We start from the raw sequence: 25,342 nt of genomic DNA, 5'->3' as shown, positions 1-25,342 counted from the left end.
ACACCCAGGGACAGTGAGCAATAATTGTTCCAAGAATCGCTGAAAGAGAGCAGGGGTGCTGGCAACCCTGAATGGCAATTGTTGATATTGGTAGAGGCCGAAAGGCGTGTTAAGGATCAAAAACAGCTGGGAAGCAGTGTCGAGAGGAAGTTGATGATAAGCTTCTGACAGGTCAAGTTTAGAAAAATACTGGCCTCCAGCAAGTTTAGTGAACAATTCTTCAGGTCGAGGGGGTAAGTGTCGATAAGGCATTGAGCATTTACAGTGGCTTTGAAATCGCCACAGAGACGAATATCACCATTTGGCTTAGCAACGATGACAGGAGAGGACCACTCACTGGAAGTGACAAGAAGCAAGACCCCTGAAGCAGTGAGACGATCCAGCTCCCATTTGACCTGATCACGAAGACGCCACAGGAATGGGTCGAGCCCGAAAAAACTTAGGCCGAGCAGTGGGTTTGTGCGTGATATGAGCTTCAAAGACGTTTGCACGGCCTAACCCAGGAGAAAAAAAGGGGTGAAAATGTGGTTGACAAGGAATCCAATTGAGCATAAGGAATAGCTTCAGAGAAGATATTGACAGAGTTACCTATGGAGAACCCTAAAACACGAAAGGCATCGAAACCAAAAAGATTCTCCGCGTTACTATGGTTAACCGCAAATATGGGAACAGTGCGAATAACAGATATGTAAGATACCTAAGCATCAAATTGTCCCAAGAGAGAAATCTTCTGTTTATTGTAAGTCCATAATTGTCTAGTAAAAGGTGACAGGATTGGAGAACACAACTGAAGATACGCCTGAGAATTGATAGTGGCAGCAGAACCAGTATCCACCTGCATGCAAACATCTCGACCAAGTATGTGGACAGTGATGAATAACTTCCCTGAAGGGAAGAAGTACAATTGACAGATAACACAGAATCAGTGTCATGTTCATGAACATCATGTATGCTGTCGGATTTGCAAACGGATGACACATGACCCTTTTTTTTTGCATTTGTGACACATGGCCCAACGTTGTTGACAATCTTCTCATGAATGTTTCGTAAAACACCGCGAATATGAAGGAAGTTGCCGTGGGTTTTGCTGCAATTTCTTAGAGCTTTGTTTATGGTTAGGCCGTGACTGTGCTTGGGAGCGTACTGTGGCCATGTCGGCCAGCGGGGACACGCTACATGCTTTCATCAGCATCGCACAGAGGTTGTATTTCCCCGACGCCACCCCGTGCCTCTATATGCGCTCCAGCGGTGTGAGAAATTTCAAAAGACTGAGCGATGGATAGGACTTCATCTAGAGTCGGATTTGCCAACTGAAGGGCACATTGCCTAACTCCTTTGTCTGGTGCCAATCGGATAATAGCATCCTGTACCATGGAATTGGTGTAGGATTCTTTGTGAACTTCAGTAACAAATTGACACTTTCTACTGAGGCTGTGAATTTCAGTAGCCCAAGCACTATAGGATTGATTCAGTTGTTTTTGACAACGATAAAAGGCAACACGAGAGGCTACCACATGCGTTTGCTTTTCAAAATAGACGGACAGAAGTGAGCACATTTCAGCAAAGGACAAAGACACAGGATCTTTCAAAGGAGCCCATTGAGACAACAACTGATACATTTGAGGTGAAATCCATGAAAGGAACAGGGACTTACATGTTTGTTCGTCTGTGACATGAAATGCCAAGAAATGCTGTCGAAGGCAGTTTTTGTAATCAGATCAGTCTTCCGCCATCTCGTCGTAAGGAGGAAAAGTAGGTTGAGACAACGATGAGAGACACCCTGCATTCGATGCTGCGACAAAATCATGAATCGCATTTGTGAGAAGTGTTTGTAATAGTTGCTCTAAAGTAGCCAGGAAAACATGTGGGTCAACAATGGAAAAGAAAAATCACTACCTCATCGCCAAGTGTAATAACTTCAAGTTGAACAAATATATTTCAAGGAAGTCGCAATACATGAAAGTCACAGATCAAGTAAAAAGAGTAAGACGTGTGTACACTTTAACAGTCTAATCATAACTGAGTCCAAGTCTAGCGGCCGCTGGTTGGCTGGGCGCTTAGGTGGCACTGCTGCTGCATGGCTGGGAGACAACGCCGCATGTAGAGGACGCACGTAACTACATAGTGGCACTTTGAAAGATCGGCGAGTCACAACAAATTGCTGCTTTGTTTTCTTTGTCGTAGTCAGTATTAAGAACAAACAAAACAAACACCGTCCGAATATGCCTTGAAGGCCCAATGATGCCGATCGGCCACCGTGTCCTTCTCAGCCCTTAGGCATCACTGAATGCGGATACGGAGGGGCGTGTGGTCAACACATCACTCTGTTGGCCATTGTCAGTTTTCATGACCGGTGCTGCTACTTCTTAATCAAGCAGGTTGTCAATTGGCCTCACAAGAGTTGAGTGCATCCTGCTTGCCAACTACACTCATCAGACCGAGACGGTGACCCATACAAGTGCTAGCCAAGCCCGACAATGCTTAACTTCGGTGGTCTGACAACAACTGGTGTTACCACTGTGGCAAGGCCATTGGCAGTCAGTAAAAAGAAGAAAAAGGAATGTTGTATTTATGGTTTGTCAACTTTCGATTATAGTATTATTATGGAATATGAATCGTATGAAACCTCGTATTCATAACCTTCATAGATTAAAACTATGATAAATACTGTCATTGAAGCTATTATCCTCACATATCTAGCATCTGGAGAGGTCTCTGCTGTACCCCTCATATTGATGATCCCAACCAATGTACCCATTCATTTTAAGTGACTTCAGTTCCCAATCAAGGTTTCATTTGCAATAACAATAAAAACAATAAACAAGGCTAAAGGCCAGAGAGAGACAGGAAGGGGGAGAAAATGGACAGATTGAAGGGAAGGAGGAGATGGATAGTGAGAGGGGGAGGAGAAGTACATGGACAAAGGGGGGGGGGGGGGAGAGAGGAGTAGATGGACAGAGAGAGGGTGGAGGAGTTAAGGGACACATGAATGAGCCCATTAGGACTACCCAAAGTACTTAGTGGCTTTCATTTGCCTTTATTTGTGCCCATACTTCTTTCATTCTTTTACTGTAGGCTTCTTTTCTTTCTTGAGACCACATCGTTCCAGTCTTCTTCTTTGGTTTCTCCTCTTGGTCAACTTGCCACTTGTGAATTTTGGATCTGAATATTTCCCTGTTTTGGATATCCTCTGGTGTAATTCCTGCTAGTTTCAGATCTATTTTGATTTCGCCAATCCATTTCACTGGGTCTTTTTTTCATATATACTTAGCAGTTGCAAAGCATTGCCAGGGTTGCAAGTCTTTGAAGCATGCAAAACTGAGAGGCAGTTCACAGCTTCTGCTCAGTTATACGAATCTGTATTCTGTCATAGTCTACTATCTTCGATAGTTTTGGAAAGACTAGGGGAATAAAATTTATCTGTGCTGAGGGGTCGTTTGCTTATCTTCACCTTTATAGATGGTTGTTACTACAGCTTATTTAAGTCTGCCAGGAAATATGTCCTGAGTGATTGATTACAAAGGAAACATAAGGGTAATCCTGTAAAGTCAGCTCAAGATTTTAATAATCCCCTAGAAATATCATCATAACCAACATAGTTACTACTTTTTAGTGACGTGATGAACTATGTAACATTTTCAGTGTTTATATTTTTGAAGCTAATATCAGTTGATAATGTGTGCAGTGCCTGCACAGGTAAATTTAATGCATCTGTACTTTGTTTTTTACTAGTGATTGCAACATTTACTTCAACTGTGAGGAAGTGAGAAGTGAATTGAAATAGTTATCATTTCTGCCATTTCTTGCTTAGTAATGTTCCATATTCTGTTTGCCTTATTCTTGTAGTGTTTCACTTTTAGTGTAGTGGATATGTTTTGCTTTTTTAATAACAAACTGGATGATTTTATGATAATGGTGGTAATGAGGTTTCAATTTTTTCACTTCAGCTCATCCTCTGATTTAAGTAAAGTAGAGCTGTCTATTCCTAACTCAAGATGCATCCCAGGAGTTGTTCATTCCTTATCTTTACTTCTGTTTAGTATTACCCTTGTCGTCGTCATCATCATCATCATCATCATCATCATCATCAACAGATGATTAGAGCCTATTGCAAAATGTTTTAGACTAGATATCTGTATTGTGCAATAATGGCAGTTGACTCTAAATGATGAAACATATGAAGTTATCCCCATGAGCACTAGAAGAAACCTGCTAAATTCTGTGAATTCAGCTAAATACTTAGGATTACAGTTACAAACAATTAAGTGGTACTATCATATAGATAATATGGGGAAAGCAAACCAAAGACAGTGGGTTTTTGTCAGGAATAGCAACAGGTCAACTAAAGAGAGTGTACACTATGCTTGTCTATCCTCTTCTGGAGTACTGTTGCACAGAGTGAGACCTGCATCAGATAGGATTGATTGCAGAAATAGAAAAAGTTCAAAGGAGGGCAGTTCATTTTGTATTATTGCAAAATAAGAAGAGAGTGCTATGGATGCTATACAAAAATTGGGCTGGCAATAATTAAAACCAAGACATTCTTTGTTGTGGTAGGATATTCTCATGAAACTTTGATCATCAGATTGCTCCAAATGCAAAAATATTTTGTTCGCAGCCATCTACGTAGGGAGTAATGATCATCATAAGAAAATAAGAGAAATTAAAGCTTGCACAGAAAGATTTAAGTGTTCATTTTTCCCTTCATGCTGTTTCAGAGTGAAACGGTAGAGAAATAGCATGAAAGTGGTTTGATAACCCATTGCCAGGTGCTTAATCGGGAAATACAGAGTAATCGTGTGGATGTAGACATTTGTTGTAGGGGAAAACAAGACTCAAAGTGCTACAGGAATATGTTTAAAAAAGAGCAAAATTTTCTAACTTCATCTCTATAAATTTGTCCCCAACAATCTTCTACAGTTTGTTTCTGAATACCACAGTGCATTCATTGCTTGAGTCTACAACACACTACTTCTCTTTTACAATATATGCTATTTTTGCAGTTAACATTTGACCTTTATAGTCAGGTAAACTGTTGACTATTGGTTTTACAACAAAATTGCCGCAGGTTATTGGGTCTGAAAACAAATTTTCAGTGTTTGTTGTGCTATGTACTTGAATCTTCATAGGGGATTTTACTGCAGCTGAACATTGACAGCTTTAGATTCTTTGACCAGCACTCTCTGATAGAAGTGCTTCACTTAAGCCTCCACAAGCAATGATTCTCCATTTAAACTTGCATAACCTTATTAAAACTGGTCCTAGCTGCTTTATGAAGCTTAACATACTTTCTGCTGTCATTATGACAATGCGTTTGCCAACCGACTGTTGTGGCAAAGCATTCAAAGAGCTGATCAACACAATATTGGTTAACCTAAAGGGCCTGCAACTTATCTCACCGTGTTTTTGCACATTCTACACCTCTGTAGACAGATGTACCTGTGATTCCGATTGATCGTTCTACTTCTTATGCTTCAGGATGTGTCACTGGTAGTTTGTCAGGTTGTCACAAATTATTATTTTCTCATCCACTTGTATATTACTATTCCACAAAAACTCATTGTCATTCTTCTTGATGTACAGTTTGGAGCACAAGAACTTCCTCTAGCATATTTTACCTGGTTGTACTTAGACCTCTCTGATATTCTTTTTACTTGGTGGAAGGGGAAAGACGTGAATTGCCTTGAGCTGTTTGGGTTCTCTTGTTAGATATGTTTCCTTAAGTTTGCCCCTCTTAGTTAAATTTACTCTCTATTGTTCTTGTTGTGGTTCTGCACCATTAACTAAAATGATATATGCTGACAGAAAGTATCTACCTCCTGATATTTTCCCCAAAATCCCAGTGAATATTAATAAAAATATTTCCTGTAGAGTACTGAAAAGGTGTCACGTTATTAATGTGAAACCTCCCAACATTTAAAAAGAAATCTAGATTATTTTTCTTTCTTCTGACTGCAAGACATCTAGGTTGTAACTCTGTACACTATATTGTTAAATAGATACTGAAGCTAAATGAAAGAATGATTGACTGAATGAATGCAAGAATGAGGCAGGAACTGAAATTGAGGTTAGCAAAGCAAAAGCTGAAATGCATAACTCTATTTTCAAATATTTCTTTACAAAGGAAAACCCAGGAGAATTGCCCAGTTTAATTCTTGTACCACTGAAAAGATGAATGAAATAAGTATTAGTGTCAGTATGTCGTATTTTAATGACAACATTAAGAGTAAAATCAGGCATGTTGCAGGTGATGCAGTTATCTATAACGAAGTGCTATCTGAAAGAAAATAAATATACAATTAGATCTTGATAAGATTTCAACATGGTGCAGGGATTGGCAACTTGCTCGGAATGTTCGGAAATGTAAAATTTTGCACTTCCAAAACGAAAAACATACTATCCTATGACTATAATATCAATGAGTCACTGGTGGAATTGGCCAAGTCATACAAATATGTGGGTGTAACACTGTGCAGGGATATGAAATGGAATGGTCACATAGGTTCAATCGTGGGTAAAGCAGATTGTAGACTTCAGTTTATTGGTAGAATACTGGGGAACTGCAATCAGTCTACAAAGGAGATTGCTTATGAATCACTTGCGCGACTGGTTCTAGAATATTGCTCAAGTGTGTGTGACCCGTACCAGATAGGACTAACAGCAGATATTGAACGTACATGGAGAAGGATAGGACAAGTGGTCACAGTTTTATTTAAGCTGTGGGAGAGTGTCACACAGATACTGAAGGAACTGAACTGAAAGAATCTTAAAGATAGATGTAAACTACACTGGGAAAGTCTATTAACGAAGTTTCAAGAAGTAGCTTTAAATGATTACTTTAGGGATATACTACAACCCCCTACATATCACTCACAGAGCGATTGTGAGGATAGGATTAGAATAATTACTGCATGCACAGAGGCATTCAAACAAGCATTCTTCTCATGCTCCGTATGGGAATGGGACAGGAAGAAATCCTAGTAACTGGTACAATGGGATGTACCCTCTGTGATGCATCTCACGGTGGTTGGCAGAGTATGGATGCAGATGCAAACCATTATTTAAACTCACCCTCTATAATTCATGTTGTCCTTCTACACCATTACCTGAAATTATATATGTTGACAGAAAATGTCTACCTCTTGATATTCTCCCCAAAATGCCAGCTGAAATGTTAATAAAAAATACTGTCCTCAGAAAACTGAAAGGGTGTCACATAATTAACTTGGTACCAAATGTACAAGATGCTCTTATCTTCCCATCCCACCCACATATTTTAAAACCTAGAATATTTCTCTTCCTTCTTGCTGCAAGACACCTAGTCTATCATACTGTATACTTTATTGTTAAGTGGGTACTGAAGATAAACAACTGAAAACAGGAGTTTGTAAAAGAGAAGTGGGACACTTTTCTTGTGTGGGCAGGCTATACACATGTATTATATCTGTGCATGATTTTCTAGCTCTGAGTTATACTCACATTAAAAATGAAGAGCAGACCATAAGAAAAATGTTATTGCAGACATTTGTTGTTGTGATTGCTGTGTAATAACGTCACTTATAGTTTGTGAGGTTCTTGGTGACTCATTAACAGATGGTTTTCAGGTATTTGGAATATCAACTTCACAAAATGCAACACGTGACAGTAACAGACGAGTCAACAAATGAACCTGGCATCATCATTCCTGTAAGTACATCTTCTTCATAGCAGAAACCACAACCATAAATTTGTTAAGCAATGATGACATGTTTCCACTTAGGCCTCTTCTTAATTACACAAATATTTTTGGGTTAAAAAACCATTTTTGAGTGTTTTCTTAGAGCAAGATGATAGTGACGTGAAAAATGCCGGAGAGTTGCTTTTTAAGCTAAAACTAATTGTGTGACTAAGATTGGATTCAAGTAAGCATAAAAAGTGAGTGAGAAAATGTCACCTTCATTCCTTTAAATATTGATGGTTCTAGTTACATTTTTAAGGTTTTGCTTTGTGGTTCAGTAATGGTTCACAAAAAATACCCATTTTTAATTTTTATCTTATGTTTTAACATACTTAATAAGTTTTTAACCTTGAAAACACTTGGGACAACAATTTGTGGCAAAAATACAATGAAGTTTTGCCTCTTTCTTTTTCAGATTTTCATCTATTACTTGGAAACTATGCATCCTACTGAAAATGTTACCACTACCAAAATGAAAGAGCAATAAATTTTGTGTTGATTGACCTGCTTAAATGTCAAAATTAGTGCAGCCATTTGACTGCAGTCAGTTATCAGAGTTCAGTAATTTTTGTTAATTTAGCTAAGAAATTGGCTTCATCGCCTGTAACTCAAAAACGGCTACTCCAGATAAATCAGAGAATGGAAAACCCAGGATGGAATGTAACAATATTACTAGAAGGAAAGTTGCTACTCATCATATAGCGGAGATGCTGAGTCGCAGATAGACATAACAAAAAGACTCTCACAGTTATAGCTTTCGGTCATTAAGGTCTTCGTCAAGAACAGGCACACATATGCACATGTACACACACTCACGCAAACGCAACTCACACACACGACTGCAGGCTCAGGCAACTGAAACCACACTCCTGTGGTCTATTGTTGACGAAGGCCTTAGTGGCTGAAAGCTATAATTGTGAGAGTCTCTACTATATAGTGAGTAGCAACTTTCCTTCTCATAGTATTGCTACTCCAAATAAAAAAAGTCAAGTTACCAGAGTTGTAGAGCCATGAAATTTCATGCTATGAAAGGATCTAGTTTTTCAGTTTTTGTCACTATTAAGCATTCATATACTTGAAAGCAGAAGTAATTCCATTTTGTCATTTTTTTGTAAGTCAAAATTATTCAATGAAATGAAAATCCCAATAGGAAGAAATATATCTGTCCCAACTTCAGGTGTAGAGGTATCTATAGAACTCTCTCAATTGACGTGTCATAAACAGCCAAGGCTGCCATGCCCTCTGTTCCTTTGTTATTGTTTCCATTGTGACCCGTGGCAAATCTTCCTGTGTTGTGCGAGGGACTTGTTCAAAATTCTTTAGTGTCTTGCAAAATTCTCATTTCCTTGTTGTGCAGTCAGTGCATTTAAAATTTGTGCTCCAGATTGAATGGAGGTTTGGTTGATATGCGACGCCAATTTGGCAAATGGTGATGTGGTTAAAGTGAAAGAGACAGGACTGGAAATGGTACTGCAATCCAGTAATGATAGAAAAATTGCAGCACATCATAAATTATTGAGTGGTGTGGCTGAAGTTGAAGTGCCAGTGCTTGTCAGAAGAAGTAAAATAGATTAAAAATGATTAGATCATTGTTGACAATGCCCTGCACCATTAAGATCAAATCTTCAGTCATATAAGAAGGTTTTTGATTTTTGATAAACACTGCTTTTGTTGTGGTGTGGAAATTGATGGTAATTGGGAGAAACTTAGCAGACTTCCCCATGCAAAGTTAAATATTATTCATAAAGTGACGAAACTTGAATTAAGAGATTCTGTTAGTGAGGTAGCCAAAAGGCGAGGTATTGTCTGGCCTTGTGAAGTATTGGAACATATCTGTGATGAGGACTTTGTGCTAAAGATGCTCAATATTCTAGGTTTTGTGAGAGGGATTTTAACAGGTGGAGGAAAACAAGGAACTCCTGGATCCACACAGATAGATGAAACAATGGAGATAGTTTCTTCCTACATCAAACAATCAGCACATTACCAGTTTACTTTGCAGGAGTTAAAGAACCAAATCACAAATGGCTGGGAGTCAAATGTAAGGACCATAAAAGCCTGACTCTCCTGGAAGTATGGTGAAGAAAAAATAATTGTTGACAGACATAAAAGGAGCAGACTTGTGTTCCAAAAGTACAGATTATAAGGTACTGTCTGATATTTTCTATCACAGCAAGTTATCATATCCACGAGAGGAATGTCTAAGAATTATATGCGCTGCTGCAGATATACTTTGTGAGGACACAGGTCTATGACACATCTCAGAATCCCCCCCCCCCCTCCCCTCTCCCCTGATGATTTCTTTCTAGATGTCCAATCCTTAAGTTATCTGTGCACCGTTCAATCTTTCGACCAACTTTGTTGTATGGGAGCGAAAGCTGGGTGGATTCAGGTTACCTTATCAACAAGGTTGAGGTTACGGATATGAAAGTAGCTAGGATGATTGTAGGTACTAGTAGATGGGAACAATGGCAGGAGGGAGTCCACAATGAGGAAATCAAAGAAAAACTGGGAATGAACTCTATAGATGTAGCAGTCAGGATGAACAGGCTTAGATGGTGGGTCATGTTACACGCATGGGAGAAGCAAGGTTACCCAAGAGACTCATGGATTCAGCAGTAGAGGGTAGGAGGAGTCGGGGCAGACCAAGGAGAAGGTACCTGGACTCGGTTAAGAATGATTTTGAAGTAATAGGTTTAACATCAGAAGAGGCACGAATGTTAGCACTGAATAGGGGATCATGGAGGAATTTTATAAGGGGGCTATGCTCCAGACTGAACGCTGAAAGGCATAATCAGTCTTAAATGATGATGATGATGATGATGATGATGATGATGATGTCCAATCCTTGATCTCTGAATCATTACTCCTTTTCTCTGAGTCATTGATTTTGAAAAACAAACGAGGAACTCTAGGTAAATGGAAAAAACTGTGTTGCTTTGTCACATGCAATGATTTCTGCAGTACGTCTACGGTAATTTCTATCTTCACTGTCAATTTGGCTCAGTACATTCCTGTACAAAAGATTCAGATCAAGGCGTATTGTCAACAATATTAGTGTACTTGAATTTGAAGCTCCATATATGGAAACTTCCCTGTTTGAAACGTCCTCAATTGCACAGTCTGAGCATCCTAAAATAACCAGTGAAGGATTCATCCAGTTCATCTTTCATAATCCCGATTTCCTGTGTTGCATTTCAACACCTGCATGAATGATGGGTTGAATACTTTCCATTCCATGGAGGGATGTGGTAGTCACGCCCTACACAGCTGCAGAGTCTGACAAGATCACTGATGAGGAAGGAAGGCATTCAGTTTCTGAATTTTTTGTCAACAGTTGGTGTGCCTCAGCTGATCACCTATCACAAAGCAAATGATGTTGGCTTAAACAGTATTATTGGAAAGGATCTCAATTTCAGTGACTGACTTTGAGTGCTTGAAGCTATCGTTCTCTGGCTTTATGGAAAGTGGAAGAAATTCACTGATGAGCCATAGTGAAATGGACTCCTGGAAGAAGCCACAAATCACCAACAGTCAGTTCGTTCAGAAATAATATGCCTCCAATTCTTAAATTATCCTCCAACTTTGTACAACATAATACATACACCTCGTATAATAACACTGAAAAAATGCATAAAACATGATCAAAGGTGGTGTTGTGTCACTTTAAATCAGCCACTTTATCTGAAGGCTGTGGATGTTGTAAGAAGCAAAGGCAGTGATTTAGAACACATCATTATATGATTAGGTGGGTTTCATCTTCTAATGTCTTCCCCAGGGTGTGTCCATATAATAATGGCAGGAATTGGCTTGAGAGACTTAATGTCCATAATATTTGCTAAAAAAAAGTGGTACAGAAATCCAAATGAAAAAATTAGATAAGAAATTAATATTTTTGCAGTAAATGACAATTAAGAAGAACAGAAACAAAAGTGGAAGGCAAATCTGGAACAGATGGAAGAAACAAAAGATTCCAAAGATGGCCTGACAATACAAACACAGAGGAAGGAGGTACTTAGATGGCCAGTTAAAACACAGAACTGAGCCGAGAGCAGGAAAAGCCAGAGAAGAAGACCTGGGGTTCTGCATTGTGAATGTCATTTTCTGTTGAATTTTGATCAGTGAATGGTTTCTTGTATCAGAGGGTGCAGTGATTAAGACATTGACCTAGTATTTGGGAGAACATTGCTTGAGATTCCTATCCTGACTACCTGATTTAGGTTTTACATAGTTTCTGTAATACTGGTGATATGCTTCTCTTAATTTTTAAATATTGCTGTTACTGCATATTAAAGTGCTGTCAGGAACTGTGCATTGAAGTATAAACTCATTCCAAACGTAGCTCAAAGCTGCCCTTATCAAGTCAGCATAAGATTTTAATTCTCTTCGGAAACAACATCATTACCAGAAGATTTACTGCTTCTCAGGGACGTAATGATTTTATTACTTATTTAGTTTCCCTCACAATTGCATAATATTCCTTAATGGTGACTAGCTTTGAATGAGTGAATTCATTTTTGAACCATTGTCTGTGTGTTTAATGTGTGACTGTAAAATAATTCTAGTGTAATATAAAGGGCAGTCAAAAAGTTTCTATTTTAGTGCATTGCTGTGGCAATGTTATAACCAAATCTTCCCAAACAGGACCAAAATGCCGTTATTCTTTTCTCGGCTGCCAAAGGACAAACACCTGTAGACATCCATCGGAGAATGAAGAGTGTGTGTGGGGCCGCAAGTCTGCTGAAAACCATCATTGTGGAATGGTGTGACAGGGGGTGCTGCTGCTTCATGATAACACACTTCCCTATATCACAAATGTCGTAATGCAGAAGATACATCAAGTCAAGTGGGAAACACTTGAGCACCTGCTCATAGTCCTGATCTCTCCCCATGTGATTATCATACATTTGATGCCTTAAAAAAGTCTTGGAAGGGTTGACGATTCCCATAGGATGAGAGTGTGCAGCAGGCAGTAATGATCTTTTTCATGCAGCAGGCAGTGTAATGGACTTTTTAATGCAGTAGGACAGAGTATTTTACCAAACAGGTATCTTCAACCTGGTGCATTGGTGCTCATGATGATTTTGCCTGCTTGGTATACCATATTTTTTATCACCCATTATATGGGCTTCCCTCTGACAACCATGCCTCCATCCTTGCTACCTTCCCTGTTTTCCTTTCCCTGTTGCTTCATAACCTGGGTTGTGAGTAACTAAATCCACTTTCCCTTCTTCCCTTTCTTTCCCCTCTCTCCTCCCTGATGAAGGAACATTTATTCCGAAAGCTAGGAGCTTAAATTTTCGGTTGTTTTTTGTGTCTCTATCGGCTGTACTGAGCTGAGGTAAGTACTGGCCAGCCCCTCTATCTCTTTGTTAGTAATTGTTTCACATCTTTATATGGGCTTCCCTCTGACAACCATGCCTCCATCCTTGCTACCTTCCCTGTTTTCCTTTCCCTGTTGCTTCATAACCTGGGTTGTGAGTAACTAAATCCACTTTCCCTTCTTCCCTTTCTTTCCCCTCTCTCCTCCCTGATGAAGGAACATTTATTCCGAAAGCTAGGAGCTTAAATTTTCGGTTGTTTTTTGTGTCTCTATCGGCTGTACTGAGCTGAGGTAAGTACTGGCCAGCCCCTCTATCTCTTTGTTAGTAATTGTTTCACATCTTTATATGAGATTTTCCATTAATTAATTATATGTAGAAGTCTTGTTCTGTTCTTACAGGATACATTTCAATTGTGTCCATGGCACAATGAACTTCCATGCACTACATCAGCTAAGTAAATATTTAATGTATGGGGATTGATAGTGACAGGGACAGACAGTTTGAATGTATACTGTAAAAACAGAACAAAAATTTTATAAACTGCAATGGAATTATTTTACATGATGTTATATGATAAAGATACAAGCAGTGGTTCTGAACACATACACAGGTGAAGACGTGGAAAAAAAGCCTAGTAAATAATAAAGTATAGTTGTTGTTCTTCTATGTCAATGCAATGTTGGTGCATGTAATGATTTTTCTAATCTACTGATGGATTGCATTTTGTTTTACATTTTGATCCTTGTATGCATTTTTTCTTACTGATTTTTAGATATAGGACTAGTACGCAAAGCACGGTTAAAAAAAAAAAAAAAAAGGAGACATAGAAGGCGACAAAGACATACATGAAATCATTTGCAGTAGCAACCTTATGTAAAAGAATATTTGTATCTGATGATCTGCATCAGTCATGAATCAGTTTGTCAAATGACGCTATACGCAGTACCCACTGTGACAGACTTTACAAAGAGATGGAGCATTTAAATATAATACTAGAACTGATCGTGTGAGAATAAAATCTGTGAAATTAAATTGAACTACAAGGAAAATTTGACCAAGGAAACTTTAAAATTGCATGGAGACAAAATGGGTGGCCAGTATATACATTTTGGAGATGGCAACTTGGTCTTCAACTTATCCTCATATTCTGCCATCCATTTTGATGCATCCTCTATTTGCTCATACAATTCGAACTTCACCAACAGTGTTTACATTCTCAGTGGAAACTTTTTTCTTCAGTTGTAGATTTTTTCTTGTGTCTAGAATTTAATTATTTACACAATTATTCACTGCAGAATACTTGTTATTTTTTTATGTTCATTTTTCCCACTCTTTCATTTTGGTCTCTCTCTGGTTACCTCTCCTTTTCAACTTTCCCGTACTTCTAATTGCGCTATTTATTCCATTTTTTATCACACCAGAGCTGGAGCTAAACAGCTAATGGCACGCATATCGTTAGCGGATTAGCTCCAGTTCTGGCATGATGTCTGTACTTGTTGCTTGGCTTCTTTATACCAATTTGTATGGGCACTATACATCACGTGCCCACAGCAATATGTTGCATACATCTTGTTGTCGACACTCACAAATAATGCTGCAGTTATAACCTACTGAAAAAGGATGCCGAGTGCCTGAAACTGGCTATGGATAAGTTCTCAAAATTTTGTCGCTCAGCGGTATATAGTGACAAGCCGTTCTCTCTCCTTGTAATTTTGCTGAAATTATACCAACATTTCTGTACAGCACTCTGTGACTGACTGGAACTGATATTTTTGAAACTAGGAAATGGGAATGCTGTTGCAGGCCAGCATGCTGGCAGGCTTCACTGGCAGTGAGGCGATTGTACAGCGTGCCAACAGCAATCTGATCGAGCTAGGCAAGCGGTTGCTGACGAGTGCCGAGCTCGGTGACACAGATGAGGTGCGGCTGCTCATGAGCCGTGGCGCGCCCTTCGCCACTGATTGGGTAAGTCTCTCGAGTCACGTACTGGCTGTATGGGTGGCACAGGAAATGAGAGAGTGCTTGAGATAATTCGGCCGAATGTGTACCCACATGGCTTGACTGGCTCAGTGCAAGTGCATAAAATATATGAGGCATGACCAATGTCAACACATTCTGAAATGTAACAGTGTGGAGTCTTTCCACTTACTCATGTATTACTCTTAGAGTGAATAAATATTAGCTTACATCTTGTTGTAATATACCTTTGAACAGTTACCCAGTAAATATCAAAATTAATTTCCATTTCGCTGATTCCTAGTCTGGGAGTGAATGAAGAAGTTGATAAGATGATTAAAATGATGTGACAAAGGAGTAGAAATAAAAAATTATGTTTAAACAATTTAATTGAATAAAAATAATTATCTGTACTTAGCCTATCCATTACACCACACAATCAGTCAATATGATTATACTTTTTTAATGTTGTTGAGTGTCACGTAAACTTCCAGATTTTTTTATTTTTTTGTTTTATTTATTTATTTTTTCCGGCGATAATCAGGGCTTACCAGGGTGAATGGCTGCAAATTGTGATGGCTGGGATCTTAACCTACATCACCAAATAGATGGTTACAAAATGTCGATCCCACCGCTAGGGATCTCTCCTTGTTAGTTTTGCTGGAAAGTACTTATTTTAGAGAAGAACACATTTAAAACTTCTTTGTACCATGTGCTCTAAAAATTTTGATTCAGCCAATAAACTTTTGTTGGCCTGTACTGATTTAAAGTACTAAGTTTCATGACTGCAATACTTTGAAAGTTGTTTTAGTTTAAGGAAGTACACTATAGATCACTAGGCCTATTTGAGTTCCATGCTAATGAAGTGAGACCTGATTTAACAATATTTAGAAAGGCATGCACATTACTGAGAGCCACAAACAAATGTATATTAATTATGTTATGTTACTGTCTACATTCATGACCATAAACTGTATGAAATAAGCCTATTTAAATATTGTTTCAAGTATTGGTATAAGCATTCTCCAGCTTAGACAATGTACAAAATCGTGAAATTAGGCATTGTCGGAAGTGTATATATTGTCAACAGTAGCCATTAGTGCTCTGTGTGCAATTGCCATGAAATGATTTGGATTGTGCTTAGCTCTTGCTACTACTGGGCTGTAATTTGTTAAGGCTTGTAATAAGCCTTTGTGATGTCCCTAGTCTGAATTATGGTTATGAATGAACTGTGTGGCAACAAATTGATATTCTGAATCATCTATAACTGTTTTAGTCAGTTAGGTTTCAAGCAGTCATCCACCAGTGTGCTCACTACTCAATAAATCCCCATAAAAGGTAAAGATCAGTGAACATGGAGTTTATTATTTATGAAGACCTTTATTGTGAACTGAGAAGTATATAGAAATGATTAAAGCCCATTAGTAATTCATAACATTATGACTCTTACTCCAAATATTTGAGATTTATTGCCTTAGAAGTTTCTCTGGCTAGGTTCTTAAAATTTTATAGCAGGGAGATAATTACTTTTCAGCTAATAAACAAAACCAAATGAGAACCAATTACTCCTTACAGGCAGATAGTGGAGGATGTATAACGACACCAAAAAATGAAAAAAGGTCATCCTAACTTTAAAATATTTGCTATTTTTATGGTCTTAATGAAATCAAACTCTCATACAGACTCCCAAATACACAGCTTCATTGTTGTAACTGACTGATTCGAATGATGGCAGTTTAGATCCCCGTTTGGGTGGCCAAATTGATATTTTCTTTTATTTCCATAAATCAGTTTTGGCAAATACTGTAATGGTTGTTTTGAAAAGGGCGTGGCCTATTTTCTTCTCTGATGTGAAGATACTGCCTTTAATGACTTCATCACCATCTATACATAAAGCCAAAGTTCTATATATTTTTCCAGCGGCTGTGAGAGTGTGCACTCATGTTTTGTTTGTTACTTTCATCCTGGAATTTCTGTTGCCATAATAAAATGCTATTATATTTGATTTTGATCACTAACACACATTTTTGTTGAAAAACTTTAATGTTTTAAGAATTAATGTTCAGGGGCTGAAAACAGAGGATGATTTAAAGTTGGCATGAACAGATTTGGTAGATGAAAGTGTTTGACCAATGTAATATGCATTATGTGCCTCCATAGTTTTTTGTATTTCTCTTTAAGAAATTTTGTAGTCAACAATACAGTAAAGGACAAGAAAACTTAAGACACTGAAAAGGTTATTCAGAGTCTTAGGTCATCATAAAAAGATGTTTTGAAAGCATTGAAATAATAATTATTACAGTGACTTTATCTTACAAGAACCTTTATTTAAGGAAAAAAGAAAGAAAAACTTCAAAGAGACTTATACCAGTTTGCTTCTTGTGACTGTTTCTTTCTTTCTTTTTCTTTTTTTTATATCTATTTATTTCAGGAACATAAAAGTGTGTGTGTGTGTGTGTGTGTGTGTGTGTGTGTGTAAGTCTTAGATAGAGTGATTATACTCTACTGGAATGAATCACAACATCTTAGCAGACATCTTTTTCATCTACACATGAAAGATGGTATACTGCATAGTTATTTTCTGTGTGCAAATCTGTTATTAATGTAATTAACATGCCTACTTTGTTGTTCTGCTCCAATATTTGTTAGAAACTATTAGGCATATTTTCAGCTGGGGACAAGCCCACTACATGCCGCTGCAGCCAATGGCCACCTGGAGACATGCGAATTGTTGTTGCGAGCAGGAATATCGCGGGATGCACGGACTAAGGTCGACCGAACCCCTCTGCACGTAGCAGCCCAGGAGGGCCATGCAGACATTGTTGAGCTGCTCCTGGACACAGGCGCTGACGTTGACGCCAAAGACATGGTATGACATCCAGTTACTTTCACTACCCCGGTCTGAAATGGCTATGTGGAGTCAGAGAGGAGTCAAGTTTTTTTTGTCATCAGTTTTCTGATTGGTTTGATGCAGTTTGCCATGAATTCTTCTCTTGTACCAATCTTTTCCACTCTGTGTAGCACATGTGCACAATGTCCTTGTTTTAGATGTGTTTTGGCCTCCGTCTACCCTTGCAGTCTTTTGCCCCTTACAGCTCCCATGTGCTATCATCCTGTCCCTTCTTCTTATCAGAATTTTCCATATGTCCCTTTCATTGCCAATTATATGGAGAATGTCTTCATTCCTTATCTTGTTCTTCTGCCTAATTTTCAACATTGTCCTATAGCACATCTCAAATGCTACGATTGTCTTCTACATCAGTTTTCCTATGGTCTATGACTCACTACCATATAGTTCTGTGATCCAAACATGTATTCTCAGAAATTTGTTCCTCATATTAAGGTCGATGTTTGTAAACCTTTCTTTTAGTTCTGTGATTGCTCCTTTGATGTATAGATTGATCAGTAGGGACATCCTAGTTTTACACCCATTTTAATCCAACTGCTTTGTTTGGAGTCTTCCATTCTCATTGTGCCCTCTTAGTTCTTGGGAAATAGGATTAAACCATAGGGAAAGACAGGTAATCCCTTCTTTCCATGTAGCTTAGTCCCATTTTCTCAGAAAGTTGAACATCTTGCACCATTTTAAACTGTCAAACTTTTTTTCCCATATTGACAGATCCCATGAACATTAGGGTTTTATTTAATGATAATATTCTGTCTTTTGTCACAATACTTTTATTTTCTGATTGGTTTCTGAGCTACTACTTCCACTTCAAGGACTGTATAGATATAACGTGCATTACATATGCTTCAGTTTTTAATCTGATAGTATCAGAATGACACAGTTGTTAAATTTAACAAGATAGCTGTCTCATATGGGATTAATGAGAGAAATAATAGAGAAATGAGCAAAATCAAGACCAAGGTAGTTGATGGAGGTAAGAGGGTGTATTTATATGTGAGGCAGGGACAAGGAAATTGTGTTCATTGCTTCTTGTGAGGCTGTTGTGTTAAGAGACAGTCATTACTGAAAACAGGAATTAATTTGTTGTATTCACTATCTGTACATTCATTCACAATGTCAGTGGGTTGGAAAATCTGTTTTGTGCATATTTCTAGTTCCTACATTATACTAAATTTTGAACCTGAAAGTTTTCTGTGGCAGTTTGTGAAATCTTTATTGATGTCTGAAAGCCATTTTTGGTATCATAAAGGTGAGCTACCGTTGCAGATTTATGAGGTACATTTAAAGATAGAGCTGAGATGTGTTCATTATATTGTGTGAAAATGATCCACCTGTACTATCCGTGTAAAAACTAGGACAGTCTCTACATTTGATCTTGTAAACAGCTGGTTGCTTATGTTTGTCAAGTTTGTTGCAACTGTGAGGAAAGACATGCTTTATTTTATTATTTTTGTAATAGCTTTGTTTAATATCATACCTTTTGAATGTATCAGCAGTTTTATAATGGAACAATTATGTAACCTTTCCATTAAAACATCAAATTTATTTTGTGGTGACAGTACCGTAGTAAGCATTATTGTCCGCAGTGCTACATTTTTTACTCCTTTTTTGTTTTATGAGATTTGCTCCTGCTGGCAAGTGAGCAGACTTGTTTGGCTTCAGTTTGATCATTTGTTTATTTCTTTTTTTGTACTCTATTGAGAAATTCATGGAGAGCTGCATCAAACCAGTCTCAGGACTGAAGACCACAATAACAACATTGAGAAATTATTGACTTTTAATGTCCACAGTTGATGAATTATTGGTTTTACTGACATAATATGTTATTACAATCATTTATAGAAACACCAGCTGTTTCTTACAAGTTCTGAAAAATATGCATATGTGTGTGGAGGTCGTTGACTATGCAGGCCCCACCAAAACTATTTTCCTCTCCCATACTGCACTGGTATGGGCGAAAGTGTTTTGTGCACACTCTACTAAAGTCTGGGCAATCTTTTTCTATGCCTCCAGTGTTTATTGGAGGTGTTAATCTCTGTGCTCTGTGACATGTGGTGAGCGAAGATGTATGTGTTATGTGGTTGCTTCAGAAGCCCGCAGTGAGGAGGTAGTGCGGTTGCTCATCTGTTAATAATGCCCACCATTCATTGATTTGCTATGTGCTAACCCATTCATCCCCTGTTACAATTTACAATAGTTGATATGATCTCTGTCACTAATACATTGTTCCCAACAACAGTTGACTCTGGCAACAGAGATTTTTATTGTATCAAGGTGCTCGAAGTACACCTAGATGTGGTGCCAAGCAGAAAGCTGTAAATTCTATTTTAACAAATAAGTAGAAATATTTTGAAAATTAGTAATACAACCCATGAATTCTGTCATGAATTTGCTTTGTATGAGAGGGAAGGGAAAGGTCAGGAGACTGTAACTTTTATGTAGATACAAATCATGTAGCATACACAATCACACTTAGTGGTTTATTTTCAAACCACGCAACACAAGCCTTACGACTTTGATACAATGCAGCACACATGAGATTTCTATTTAGTATGTAACTGTAACTTCAGTAATATGGTATTTTCATGTGGACAAAATGTCACTCTCCCAAAAATTAATTTCAGTATATTTTCATTTTAGTGGTTGATGAGATATATGAAATAACTTTGCTAGAAATAGTCTTTTCATAACATTTCTGAAGAAAGCTTATATTATCATTCAGACAATGTACTCAAGGGTAAAGTGCAGTGTCAGAGTAGCCACCTGATGAACATTGTTGTTTCTAATAAGTAAATCAAGCGTTTAGCAGCAAGATGAAACTCAATTATGTGTTATGTATGTTTATACAGCAATATGGCTCATGTACATGGAAAAGTTGAAAATTTTTTTGGCCACAAATTTGCTACACTGTGGTTTGCATCTTTGTTAGGTTTTGCAATAAAACTTTTTGGTGATATTTCCTCATTTCTGCAGCTGAGAATGACACCTCTACACTGGGCAGTGGAGAGGGAGCATGTAGAGTGTGTTCGACTGTTGCTGCAGCATGGAGCCAACCCCCACTACGTCAGCAAGTTCGACAAGACGGCGTTCACGATGGCACTCGAGGCCAACCGGCACGACATTCTTGAGATGCTCGAGGTTAGTCCGCTGGCTGTGCATCTTGGTGACAACTGAAGTCTCTGATAGAAATAGTGCAACCAAAACAGAATAATCCAAATTTCTATTTATAGAGTAATCCATCCACCTTCTTCCTATTATAAACAGTGAATGTTGTTTCTTTTGACTACAGTAAAGACAGTGAGACATGGTTGTAGCCTCTCCCCGATGTTATTCAATCTGTATATTGAGCAAGCAGTAAAGGAAACAAAAGAAAAAGTCAGAGTTGGAATTAAAATCCATGGGGAAGAAATAAAAACTTTGAGGTTCGCCGATGATGTTGTAGTTCTGTCAGAGACAGCAAAGAACTTGGAAGAGCAGTTGAACGGAATGGACAATGTCTTGAAAGTAGGATATAAGATGAACACCAACAAAAGCAAGACATGGATAATGGAATGTAGTCGAATTAAGTCGGGTGATGCTGAGGGAATTAGATTAGGAAAGGAGACACTTAAAGTAGTAAAGGAGTTTTTCTATTTGGAGAGCAAAATAACTGATGATGGTTGAAGTAGAGAGGATATAAAATGTAGACTGGCAATGGCAAGGAAAGCGTTTCTGAAGAAGAGAAATTTGTTAACATCGAGTATAGATTTAAGTGTCAGGAAGTGGTTTCTGAAAGTATTTGTATGGAGTGTAGCCATGTATGGAAGTGAAACATGGACGATAAATAGTTTGGACAAGAAGAGAATAGAAGCTTTCGAAATGTGGTGCTACAGAGGAATGCTGAAGATTAGATGGGTAAATCACATAACTAATGAGGAGGTATTGAATAGAATTGGGGAGAAGAGGAGTTTGTGGCCCAACTTGACAAGAAGAAGGGACTGGTTGGTAGGACATGTTTTGAGGCATCAAGGGATCACAAATTTAGCATTGGAGGGCAGCCTGGAGGGTAAAAATCATAGAGGGAGACCAAGAGATGAATACACTAAGCAAATTCAGAAGGATGTAGGTTGCAGTAAGTACTGGAAGATGAAGAAGCTTGCACAGGATAGAGTAGCATGGAGAGCTGCATTAAACCTGTCTCAGGACTGAAGACCACAACAACAACAACAACAACACAGTAAACATTTGCCAGGGAGGTGAAATTTAGCATGCATTTTTCTAACAGTTGCAATCCACTTTTCCTTCCTGTAAATTACTTGTTTACACCCCTATACATGGTATTAAGAAATTCTAGAACTTGTAGAGGCGAGTGAGTAAATAATATTTTGAATAGGAACCCATGTTCTGAAACATCATATGACGACACTGTGTAGTGTCAAAGTTGTAGGCACCGGCACCTGTAAATGTACGTACGTACACGGTGATTCTGTGATGATGATTTGTCATACTTTCTAGGATAGTGGACAGGAATAGGTGTACCTGAAGCAAATGAATAGAAAGTTATAAGCGAAAACCATTCTGATACCTCTGACAGTGGTATACACATACTCATACAGTTTTTGCTGAGATTGTAGGGTAGCCAACTTCCAGAGTTTGAGAGAGGAGCTATGAGCATTTGTTCACCATTGCTACTGTGGACCACATCTCATCTACTGAACAAGTGCATGTAGCTCGTAAGGTATGTATGTGTTTTGGAGTCCGTGTTTACTAGACATGTTTTCTTCCATACTACCACTTAACCAAAATTATTTATGCTTATAACTTTCGACAGGTTCGTTTGAGGTATTTGATCCCTTACTTCAGATTCATACATTTATCCATCTCCCTCATCCTAGAAAGTTTTTAACATTATCATGGAATCGTTCTGTATATACTTACATTTATAGGCATTGGTGCCTATCACTTTGATGCTCTGTAGTGTCGATGGATGACATTTCTGGACATGGGCTCCAATTCAAAATGTTGTGTACTCACTCCTTGCGTGTGGCAGACTTCATATCACAGCTGCTAGTGATTCAGGAAACTCTAATGGAAGAATGATACTTTGTGGACATCCTGCACCCCTTGTGTTACAATATAATGATGTCATTTTTCAACAGGAGGATGCTATTCCATACATAGCATATGTGTCTTTGAATTGCCTGTGAGGTACAGAGATGCTTTCATGGCCAGTAAAATCCCCATATTTGATGTTGATAAATAAGACTTAAGGGGCACGAAAGGGAATCTGTGGTTGAGAAGGAAGTGAGGCAGGGTTTTAGCCTATCCCCAATGTTGTTCAATTTGTATATTGAGCAAGAAGTAAAGGAAACAAAAGAAAAATTTGGAATTGCAATTAAAATCCATGGAGAATAAATAAAAACTCTGAGGTTTGGCTTTGATATAGTAATTCTGTCATAGACAGCAAAGGACCTGGAAGAACAGCTGAACGGAATGGACAGTGTTGTGAAAGGAGGATATAAGATGAACATCAACAAAAGCAAAACGAGGATAATGGAATGTATTTGAATAAACCAGGTGATGCTGAGGGAATTAGTTTAGAAATGGGTTATGCTACTTGGGAAGCAAAATAACTGATGATGGTCAAAGTAGGGAGGATATAAAATGTAGACTGGCTATGGCAAGGAAAGTGTTTCTGAAGAAGAGAAATTTGTTAACATTGAGTATAGATTAAAGTGTCAGGAAGTCTTTTCTGAAAGTATTTGTTTGGAGTGTAGCCATGTATGGAAGTGAAACATGAACAATAACTAATTTAGACAAGAAGAGAATAGAAGCTATCGTAGTGTGGTGCTACAGAAGAATGCTGAAGATTAGATGGGTAGATCACAAAACTAATGAGGAGGTATTGAATAGAATTGGGGAGAAGAGGAATTTGTGGCACAGCTTGACTAGAAGAAGGGATTGATTGGTAGGACACATTGTCAGACCCCAAGGGATCACCAATTTAGTATCATGGAGGGTGGAGGGTAAAAATCGTAGGGGGAGACCAAGAGATAAATACACCAAGCAGATTCAGAAGGATGTAGGTCGCAGTAGTTATTCGGAGATGAAGAGGCTTGCGCAGGATAGAGTAGCATGGAGAGCCACATCAAATCGACTGAAGATCGCAACAACAACAACAACAGAACATATGTGCTGTGAGCTCAAACGTCATAGTGCTAGTATTCAGGATATCGATGACCAGTTACAACACTTGTAGGCTAGCTTGCTTCAGGAGAGGTTACAGTGGCTTTATGACACCTTCCCCAACTGAGTCAGTGCATGCATCCATGCCATAGCAGTGTGCAACATCCATCTGATGAATGGGCTGATACTGCCAATTTCTTTGTAAATGTGACCCGATTTTGCACTCACTGTAATAACATCACATACCCTCTCAGCCCGAGAAGTTTCATTTTGTTTCCTCCTCCTGTTCTGGGTGCATCCATTTTATAGTTAAGTTACTTATTCAGTTTCATGTTCCATGGATCATTTGCACGATAAAATGTAATGATGTGGAACGAGTCAGTTTACATTCACATCACAAATTAATTTGTAAATTTAGATACATGCTGAGTGTTTATAAGTTTCCTCTCTTTTTAATATACAGATTTGGGTTGATAATTGCTATCCAGTACAGTAATCACTTACCAGATAATATTACTGCAACCTCAAGTTTCTTGCAGATGATGCAATTATCTAGAAGGAAATTCTGTGTGCACAGAATGGCAGAAATATCCATTTAGATCTTGTCAAAGTATCAGCCTGGTGCAAATACTGGTGACTAACTCTTCATGTAGAAAAGTGGAAAGTTGCATACACGTGTGATTACAGGAACAACTACTCATAGCCAGAGTAAGTATTATCTTTCAAATTTTGGAGAGTAATGATGTGTAGAGGTATCCACTGGGGCAACCATACATGCTACAATTAATTGTCAGGATATTGGGAAACCACAGTTTATCAACAAGAGAGTTTTCATACAAAATTCTTGTATGCATTGTACCGAAACACTGCTCAAGTGACAGGACATGCATTCTGGTTAGGCTAACAGTGGACATTGACCATATACAAGTTAGGTCAGTGTGAACAGTCACAGGCTTTTTCACTGAGAGAACATGTAACATAAAAGATAAAAAATCTTCACTGGCAGACACTTGAAGGACGGTGTACATCTTGATAGAATCTGCTTAGAAAGTTTTGAGAATTGTCTTTCACAGCTCTAACCAGAAATAATCTAATGTCCCCTATGTGTCTATCCCATAGTGATGATACACATAAAATCAGTCAAAATACATCTCCCATTGAGGCGGTGAATAGTAAATCTTCCCACTTCCCATCTGTTAATGAAATGAGTAGAAGAAAAACTACCTCCTGCCAAGTACTTCACAGCGATTCATGGAGTCTAGATGTAAATGA

General features: G+C 38.3%; 1 protein-coding gene across 2 annotated transcripts in view; it reads left to right on the top strand.

Moving 5' to 3' along the window:
* LOC126293619 (GA-binding protein subunit beta-1-like) overlaps nucleotides 1-25,342 on the top strand; it is an 85,721-nt gene that overhangs the window by 21,944 nt on the left and 38,435 nt on the right. The window contains exons 2-5 of one of the 2 annotated variants that reach the window (XM_049986900.1): nucleotides 7,605-7,686; nucleotides 14,845-15,006; nucleotides 17,669-17,866; nucleotides 20,879-21,043. In XM_049986900.1, the coding sequence (XP_049842857.1) occupies nucleotides 7,630-7,686; nucleotides 14,845-15,006; nucleotides 17,669-17,866; nucleotides 20,879-21,043 (582 nt within the window). In that variant the 5' untranslated portion in view covers nucleotides 7,605-7,629. Of the gene's footprint in view, nucleotides 1-7,604; nucleotides 7,687-14,823; nucleotides 15,007-17,668; nucleotides 17,867-20,878; nucleotides 21,044-25,342 lie in introns of both variants that reach the window. The other variant, XM_049986899.1, reaches the window with a different exon arrangement.

Source organism: Schistocerca gregaria, chromosome 10 (genome assembly GCF_023897955.1).
Source record: "Schistocerca gregaria isolate iqSchGreg1 chromosome 10, iqSchGreg1.2, whole genome shotgun sequence".
NCBI classification, from domain to species: domain Eukaryota; kingdom Metazoa; phylum Arthropoda; class Insecta; order Orthoptera; family Acrididae; genus Schistocerca; species Schistocerca gregaria.
The sequence above is the reverse complement of the archived record's forward strand: the minus strand, read 5'-3'. Positions and strand labels throughout refer to the sequence as shown.